The 9,444-nt window shown below is 35.5% G+C and overlaps 1 protein-coding gene across 1 annotated transcript in view; it reads left to right on the top strand.

Moving 5' to 3' along the window:
* Window positions 1-724: 724 nt before the first annotated feature.
* Window positions 725-9,444, top strand: part of LOC104077023 (chromosome unknown open reading frame, human C16orf62) — a gene marked incomplete at its 3' end in the record, with an annotated part of 44,328 nt that continues 35,608 nt past the window's right edge. Inside the window, exons 1-7 of the mRNA XM_009578084.1 lie at window positions 725-817; window positions 1,771-1,938; window positions 2,307-2,429; window positions 2,788-2,812; window positions 3,885-3,961; window positions 5,433-5,561; window positions 8,770-8,854. Of these exons, the coding sequence (XP_009576379.1) occupies window positions 1,795-1,938; window positions 2,307-2,429; window positions 2,788-2,812; window positions 3,885-3,961; window positions 5,433-5,561; window positions 8,770-8,854 (583 nt within the window). The remainder of the gene's footprint in view (window positions 818-1,770; window positions 1,939-2,306; window positions 2,430-2,787; window positions 2,813-3,884; window positions 3,962-5,432; window positions 5,562-8,769; window positions 8,855-9,444) is intronic.

Genomic DNA, 9,444 nt, shown 5'->3' with positions numbered 1-9,444 from the left:
TGGTATCAAGTCTTTTTTTAATTAGAGATGGAGGCCATAGTTCTCACAGTTTTCTCTTAATATCAGATCCAAATAAAACCTGAAATATGTATATTTTTATGATTTATTTCACTTAATGTCATACTTAATTTTCATAGGAGAGGCAAGGCTTTTATACGAGGACTTATCCACAATGCAAGCATATGAGTACTGATAGTTTTTTTCTTATAATTTGACTTTTGCAACTTTTGTTATGAGTACAGTGAACAGATAGAAGTAGATTACTCTATTGTGTAGCTTTGCAGCTACACAAGATAATCTGTGTAGTCCCTCATTATATCTGTGCATGATCATTTTGATTTCTGCCCTTGTGTTTTCACACTTACCTTTTTCTTTCACTCTGAGTATTCTGTTTAAAAGATGCTTAATAATCTCCATCAGCCTGTCACACATACAAATGCTTGGTTAAATTGCCCTTTTGATTTTCAATGGAATGGAAGAGAATCCAGCTGTAGAGGCAGAATAGAGTTGAATGGCTGAAAGTAAAATTTCTTCAGTTTTAGTTTATGTATCTCACCAGAGAAAGGAATTTTGGTCTTTACATTGACTTATTTTTCAACATGCTTTTCTTTTTGTAAATATGCCTACATCTATATAGACGTAGGATATGTTTCTCTGTTCGTAAGTATGTGATTATTTACGTGCATGTACACTTTCCCTTTACTCTTGCTTTTTAAGGCATGCGAGATCAAGAAACTATGTTTCAGAATCTGAAGTGTGCAAACTGGAACCTGTACCCTTGGATTTTGGCGATTACCATCCCCTAAAACCCATTACAGTGAGTTTCTTTTCGTGCTTTTGGAAACTGAATGTGAATTAAAACTGATTGTGTTCCTCTGCTTACTTCCACTCCTTTAAAATTAAAAAGCTTTGAAGTTGATGGTGGTACTAGTCAAGTTGCTTTCTGTGTTAGTGGCCTGTTATTTTAGAGGCATCAAAGTTTATTCTGTTATTTGTCCTTTACAGGAATTTGCTGGTGCTGTTATGTGTCAAAAACAGTCTCCTTCTGACTAATATAGCATTTCAACTTGTAGGTTTTCTTGGTTGCATTAAATGCTGAATAATGGATAAGATTAAAATCAAATTGTTGCATTACAAATAACCTGCATAATTGCTTGATGTAAGATTTGGGTTTGGGTTAACTTCCAGTCAGCTGTATGCTTTAAAACATTTATCATTTTTTTAACGTATGAGAGGCTTTTAAAAATGTGGATGTACAAAAAAATCCAGTTTCAAAGAGATGATAGTCATGCACTAATGAATGATAAATGGACAGCAGCTTCTGCTCAGGAAGGTCAGTAGGGAGATAAGACAGAGGTCTTAAGAATGGATTTGATGTTTCAGGCTTGAGTATTGTACAAGAAAAGTAAAGATGAGACTGGCAGAGGAAATCAAATAGCAAGAAAGAGGTTGGAGGAGAGGGAGAAAATAAAACAGAGGAGGGGTACTAGGAAGAAATTTAGAATGGTTGTTCTTACAGTTCTGTAGACCCAGAATTGGAAGGAAAAAGAAAAAAGTAATGAAAGTGCTATTGCAGATGCCTCCAGATTTAGGGGAAAAAGAGGTGCTTCAATTTAAATGCTAATGCTGATTCTAAAGAGTTTCCTGTAGGTGGGTCCTTGCTTTCATTACAACAGCACAATTTATGTAGTACACATTTTGATGATTTATTGAAGAAAATAGGGGGAAGAGAAAATCTTTTTGTTTAATAGTTTTGATTTTTTCTTTCAGGTTACTGAATCCAAGACCAAGAAAATGAACCGGAAAGGAAGTACTTCTTCTACCTCCTCTTCTTCTTCTAGTTCTATGATGGATCCATTGAGCAGTGTATTGGATGGTACCGATCCCTTGTCATTATTTGCGGCAGCTGCAGATCCTGTGACGACTACTGCTACCATGGTAACACTGGAGGGTGGTTATCTCAACTAAATAAACTAAATTAAAAAAAAAAAAACCCAACAAAAAAAAACCCCACAAAAAAACCAAAAACCCGAACCAAAACCACAAAGCCAACCCTGGATAAAAGATATTTGTCTCACAGTTTGGAGATTAATGCAAATAGAAAATATACTGTATTAATAGAATAAAGTATTCTTTTTTATTTATCTGTTTTATTGCTGACATTTATTTAAATATGGATTTTTTATTTTTTTAATATTGTAAATTTTTGGATCAGTAAGCACTTGAAACGTTAAGTTGACCTTTATCAGCCTTCTCTTTTTTTTCCAGATTTGTATTTAACATTTGCACTCGTACTCTCCTCGTAGGATAGTACACGAAAGAAACGGGATAAAGATGACAGCTCAGCGGTAGGAAATGACTTTGAACCATGGTCAAGCAAACGTGGTGAAATCCTTGCTAGATACACAACAACAGAGAAGCTCTCTATTGTAAGTGATAGCTTCTCCAGTTTTATTTATTTGTACTAGACCTTTAATGGATTTTGGATGTTGCTGTTTTGTAATTATTTAATGAGTAAATATTGGTCCTCTGAATTTCAGTTTTAATGTTGTAGAAAGCTGTACCACAAGCTTTCACTTACAATGATTGTTTTGGAGCCGAGTCCAAAAGTCTGTTGATACTTAGAAGCCATCACTTTGTCTCTTTGTAACAATACAAATAACTTCTGGTCTTATGTCTACTTCTAAATGATTAGAGGCTTAATTAGCAGTGTAATTACTCTGTGCGTTCTTGGAATGCTAATGAGTACATGTTTTCTGAAAGTCTGCTTTTTCTGTTTCTTCACAGAATCTGTACATGGGATCTGAAAAAGGTAAGCAGTTCCTTTATACCTTACAGTAACAGATTTTGCTTGAAGGGGGTTGCAGTGACAGGTTTGTGGTCAAGAATAGTTGAAATGTGATTTCCTCTCCTCCCCCCATTCTGACATATGGTTGGATCTATGTGGTGTTTTTTTCCGTGAATAAGACTTCTGCTGGATTTTTACTTAAAATAGTTGTTGAAAACCAACCACCCAGCCACCTTGTCTTGTATGCCTTGTAGGCTAATGAATTTGTGATTATGTGTTGTGGAAGGAAATGGAATTCACTCCCTTCCACTGTAGCTTAAAAATTTCTTCCATTTAAAGCGAGCAATGATATTTTGAGGATCATGTTTATCAACTCTTCTGCTTGCTGGAAGGGAAAGCAAACAAGTCACTTGGGAACTTGTTCAGTTATTCTCTTTACATGAAAGTGAAATGATTTCAGCTGTATGCTGAATGTTCAAAAAAGAATCAAATGTTAAATATTTTATCATGTTTTCCAGCAAAGCAAATCCAGGCTAAGTAGCCATAGCTGATTGCATAGTAAATCAGAATTTTTATTTATGAGTAAACATGCAGCATTTCAGCTTCCGCAAAAAAAAAAAAAAACTTTTTTGGAATGAGGATAGTGAAACACTGGAACAGGATGTCCAGAGAGGGTGTGAAATCTCTATCCTTAGGTATCATTAAATTGACAGGATATAACCCTGTGCAACCTGTTAAAACTTCAAAATTGGACCTGCTTTGAGGAGGGGAGTTGGACACAGACCTCCATAGGGCTTTTCTAACCTAAATTACCCTATGGTTCTAAGCAGTGGTTCTTTCCCTACCAGCAAAACTTGCAAGAAAATCCATTTATATTCAGTTTTGCTTACTTGTCATTCCCTGTTCAAAGTGAATGAACTGTGGGCACATTTAAATGTGTGTCTTCTGGAATAGCCAGCATGTGAATCAAACCACTTGTCTTCTGTCATGGAAGCTGACTAGTTGTCTGAGTCTGTCAAGCTCCTTCAGGTTTGTTTCCCTTTAGAAGTCCAAGTGTTTAAATGTTAAAGAATCTCAAACATACAATTCTTTACAGGAAAAGCTACAACTACTGGGTCAGCAGTTTCTGACAAAGTGAGGACAAGGTTAGAAGAACTGGATGATCTGGAAGAGGTGAGAAAGTTTTCTGATCCAATTACATCACCATTTTAAAAGTGAAATAAATTTGTGAAATAAAAATCTTTTATGAAACCTTTTAAGAAGGTCCTGATTCTGCATGTGCTTATGCAATGTTTAGACAAATATATATTTTCCATGGGACTTCTCTAGTAATTTCAATCCTTATTGTTACAGAATTCAGGCAGAATCATATTTTTGTATCACTAGAAATTGTCACCGAAAAATTCACCTGATCTACCGATGTTGATTTACCTTGGTACTGTGTATGGTCTGCAGCTGCTGTAAAACTTCATGGAGCTTAAGAGTCTTAACATCCGATGATTTTGATTGCCCCTGTTGCAGAAGATGCATACTGTCTACCTGAGCTTGATTAAAGTTACATTTACGTGCTTGACAGAAATACTGAGTACTCAAGTTATTTCTCAAACTGCAGTATTTTACCGTGCAAAGATAACTTACTTTCCTAAAACCTGAATCTGTGGGGTACTTCTAGAATTGTTTTGGGTAATGTTGTTTTGAAACCTCTGCCTCTTAACTAACTTCAGATTGCCTGTTGCCTGAGCCAGCACAGTTCTAATAGCTGCATATCACAAGTAAAGGATTGGATTCTTTTAGTAGAAAAATAAAGTACCCTTTACCATAAGGAAGTATGTAACCTTGTGTGAAACTAATTGCGTTTGCATTTTATCTCTTCATCTGTGATTGTTTTTACTGGTTGTTTCTAGACTCTCATATTATGAAATCTGTTCTGTAATGCAGCTTAATAAATTCATCAAAACTAGTCCTGAAGGTAGTTTTTAATGTCACTCATGCTTTTACTGAAGACTGTTCCAGAACCACCCTCTGATTTTTCAAAATGCATTTATAGTCACTTTGTTCCTGTGTCCGTTTGGTTCTAAAGCTTAAACAACTATTTCAGCTTCCAGTGTTTCACTAGTTTGTTATTGATATGTAATGTTTTTATAAGGTCTGTAAGATCTGGAAAAAAGATCACAAGAATGCTCCAGTACTAAGCATGAAATGAAGATAGTTTTATTTTCTTACTGAGGGTAGAGCATAGCCAGATTTTTCTTGCTGTCAATAAATTTGTTAGAACCTTGCTGGCAAAACATTTCATTTCTCTCTGATACTGCTTCTACAGAGGTGCTAGTATGCTTACGTGTAGTGTTAGTGTCCTAATTATACCAAGAGTAGAATACGACAAAAATAGTACAGGATTTCTGGTCTCACGGACAATGTTGTTTGGGTACCAGCATGTATGTCTCCTGAAAACGAAAGCAGTTGTGATGCATTCCTGTGCCAGACACCTGCAATATTGGTGCTGCAAAAGTAAGAAGGGAAAAGCAGATAATTCTGTAATAGGTTTTGTGGGTCCCCTCCCCGGTGGTTTGACTCTATAATAATGGCACTGTCTTTCCTTCCTTCCTTCCCTCTCTCATTAAGTAGACTTGTGTTTTCTTGCCAGGGGTCGCAGAAAGAGCTGTTGAATTTGACTCAGCAGGATTACATGAACCGAATTGAAGAACTGAACCAGTCTTTGAAGGATGCTTGGTCCTCTGATCAGAAAGTAAAAGCTCTGAAAATAGTCATCCAGGTCAGTTTTACATTTTTCCTCTGTACAGAACTGGTGAGTTTTGTGGTGTGGCTTGTCCGATTTCTTTCTTGGGGAAAGAAGGGTTCCTATTATTTTTCCACTATTTTCTTCTGTTCTTCATTGAAACCCATTTCTTTCAGAGTTTTATGGCTTCTGAAAACAGTTGGATTTTCAACTTTGTTGTTGTATATTGATTTTGACTAGGTTATGTGGGATGGAACTCTCATTAAAGAGAGTGGCCAAATGACAGATGTGGAAATTTTACCTGGTTAGGGATAATTATCATGTAGTGATACCAAGTCTTTCTCGGACATGTAATTTCCTTTCCTCTCCTTTTGCCCCTCTATCCCCTTGCCCCCTACCCCAAAAAATACCAGAATGGCTTTCTAATTGTCAGTGTTTTCCCCACCCAGACTTACTAAGGCAACTGAATAATCTGATTCAGGACCCCAGCAAAGTACAGAAAACAACTCCAGATTTTTTAGGTGTTTGGGGTTTTTTGGGGTTTGGTTTTGTTTTGGTGTTTTTTTTTAAATTTCTCCACAGTCTTCCTCTGGCTCAGCTGGGGTGATGGGCTGTGAAGGGGGCAGAGGGGAATAGGACAATTAAATGCTCTTTTGTTTGGCTTGGCCTTTAAAAAAAGGCCAGAGGCAGAGTGCATCAGAGGACAGAGGAGATAATGACATCCTTAAAAGCTGTAAAACTGATGTAATGCTAGTAGTCATCAAGCAGGGTTATATAAAGTCAGGGAGTTTTTTTTCTTGTGCTGGATATTCTTGTGAAAACTGTTTGCAGTAATTTCATCTTAAATTGTGGTAAAGACAATAAAGGAAATGAAACATAAATGAAGGGAGATCAGAAAATTATATGTGACCTAGGGTGACTAATGTTCTATTGTAATACTGTGAAATCAGTACTATTATTCTTCAGAAAAAAATCCATAGATAGCATTGTGAAGTGTGAATATCTTAGTGAAAGAGAATACAATATTAAAGTCTGGAGGAGGAGGAAAGGGACATGGACATACTGTATTTACAGTGCATTAATACGTATATATACAGTGTCTGACATGCAGTGATAATCTATGCATTAATACTTTCATGTATTCTTTTACAAATGGTTTCACAAATGATTGGGAAATAATGTAGTTTCTAGCATGGGATTCAGTACTTTCTTTTAGAAAAGTGGTATCAAAATTGCATCTGTTTATCTCATAAAGTGTTGTCTGTGTATTGTTCACTTTGCACTTGAACTTCGTGCTGCAGATGCTCGTCATTAATTGAAAGACTGGGTAAGAACGAAATAGGTGTTTAGGTAATTAGCATGAATACAAAAATCTTTCATAAAGGAGACTATCAATAGCTATTAATAATAATATACTTACAAAGCAGGATAGGATAGAAACCTGACTGAACTTTCCTTGTTGTGATTCTTCCTAGTAGATAACATAATTTTAAGAATGTTGTATCCTTTTAAAGAGCTAAGCAGTTTTCTTTACATCAGGCTGTGATTATATACGTAGTCTATCATTATTAGTATCACAATCTGATTAGTGTGCAATATGAGGAGTAAGTTTGGCCTTTTGTTTTGGTTGTTATTTTCAGAAATGTATACTGGGCTAGAAAAAGCCATTTTAATTTGAATACCAGAATTATCTTAATTTAAGAACTAATGATGAAATTACACAAGATCTTTCATTTGGACATTGGGGATGGAGCCTTCATTCTCTGTATGAGAGTTTTACAGAGCTTGAAGTGCAGGAAGACTTCCAGTTATTAAGGCAGGGTCTGAATTTATTACGTGAATTCCTCAAGTGCCTTTTTACAAGATACTTTACTTGTCAAGATGGAATAAGCTAAGCTACTTAGAGTAAGCCGAAGTAAGTTGATTATGTATGTGAGCTCTAAGAAAAGTGGTAATTAAGCATTCACGGTAGGTGTAGGTCCCAAACAGCTGCTGAATTACCTTTCTTTGAAGGTGACTGACTTACCATGCAGTAGGGAAGATTCTGCTCTGGTTGTAAGATGTGAGTGCTCTCACCTGTCTTTCTGGTGCACTCTTAAGTTCCTCCCTGATGAATAAAGCAAAAAGACAAAATGTGCCCCTCGTTTAAGCATGTTCAAATGTTATCATTTTCTTGTTTAAACAAAGCAGTCTTGTGGGGTATTGGATTGCTTCCTGAATTTTTGGAATGCAATGAAAACTTTATTTATTCCGTTGAGATTGAAGAACTGTTTCCTGATGAAAGAGAGAGAAGGGACAGAGATCACAGAGAATACTGTACTTGTCAGTCTTAAGTAGAGACCAGAGAAGACTTGTAGTCAAAGGCCACATTTGGCTCAAGTAGGGAGGCGATGGATTTTTCTCCTCAGTCAGTCATTTGCCTGTTTTCTTCAGGTGGAAGTTGATTTTTTGTAAATAAACTTGTGCCAAAGTTTTTGACTCCAGTTTAGCTGCAGTTTTTGCACCAACATGGAAAACGAAGTATAGCTTAATTAAATATCTTAAAAATATCTTCATTCCTTAGTGTGTATTTTGAATTTGTATCATAAATGGACATGTTCCTACCTGGACTTAACATTCAATGATACTAGAACTGTGTTGGCTAATATGTTTTCAGATGTGACTTTGTACCAGCCATCATTATAGTCCAACTGCCGCGATCATGTTGGGTGCCTGTGGGTGGTGATTGATTACAGATTCCTCCCTGGAGCTGACTGTGGATCAGCTGGCCTGTTTCCGAAATGTTTGAACTGGTTATGTGAGCCGCAAAGATATGTTGAAAAGCTCATTAGCTAAACTTTTAAAATTGTTTCTTAATTTAGTCTATATCAAATGCTTAGAGAGCTGGTGAGAAACTGAAAAATGCCCTTAAAAAAAGTTGTTTTAGAAAAGAATTGCCTTTTTATGCTGCTTCTGGGAGAGAATTTGTCTTGTCTGAACAAATGCACAGATCTGTATGGTCAGCTGAATTCTGCATTGTAGATTACCTTGTGTAAAGGAAAAACAGATTTGTTTTTCCGGAAATGAGTAATAACCTGAAAAATACAGAGTACCATGATGTGTTATGTTAGAGGCTCTTGTGCTTTTTGCTGGGTAGTTCATGTTGGTTCTTTCAATTTGTAGATATTAATCTGTTCCAGCCTGTCTGGAGTAAAAACACAAACTCCTCTAAAAATGTTTTTCTTTTTTTTTTTTTTCCTTCTAGTGTTCTAAGCTTCTTTCAGACACAACAGTAATCCAGTTTTATCCAAGTAAATTTGTTTTAATTACAGATATCCTTGATACTTTTGGTAAGTATCTAATGTGTCAGACTTACTACACAATTGTTAATAAGATGAAATTAATTTTTCGTAATGTTAGAAAACATTAAAGTTATCCAAAAAGTGCTGAAATGACTCCCAATTTTTACACAGAATATTTCTAACATAAACATTTGGACACCAGTGGTATAAACATGGTATATAATTGTTCAAAAACTCCTATGAGTGAAGTTGTTAAAAAAAAAAAAAATTCATTTTGTAGTTCTATGCTTTATGTATGAGTGAATATCTAGAACAAAACCTTGGGAAAAATCATGATCTCTGCATTTTGAAATTTAAAACACACTGTTGTTGTTATGAAAATATTTTGGTTTTGGCAGCCTCTTGACTCAGTATTTCATTCTATTTATCTTTGAAGAATAGAAGTCAAATTTTTCTTTAGCTGCATAGGGACTATGAAGTGATCAAAATGTAGTTACTGAATTTTTTAATCTGTTTTTATCATTTTTAAATGATTCTTTAAATGAAATTGTCATCCACTTCATGTGATTCTCTTGGTTTCCTGCCATGTTATGGAAAAGATTTTCAACGGCATTCAAAGTTGAAGGGTATTTTGATGT

The sequence above is a fragment of the Fulmarus glacialis genome, unplaced genomic scaffold (assembly GCF_000690835.1).
Source record: "Fulmarus glacialis isolate BGI_N327 unplaced genomic scaffold, ASM69083v1 scaffold40945, whole genome shotgun sequence".
Lineage (NCBI taxonomy): Eukaryota > Metazoa > Chordata > Aves > Procellariiformes > Procellariidae > Fulmarus > Fulmarus glacialis.
This window is presented reverse-complemented; position numbering and strand designations above follow the sequence as displayed.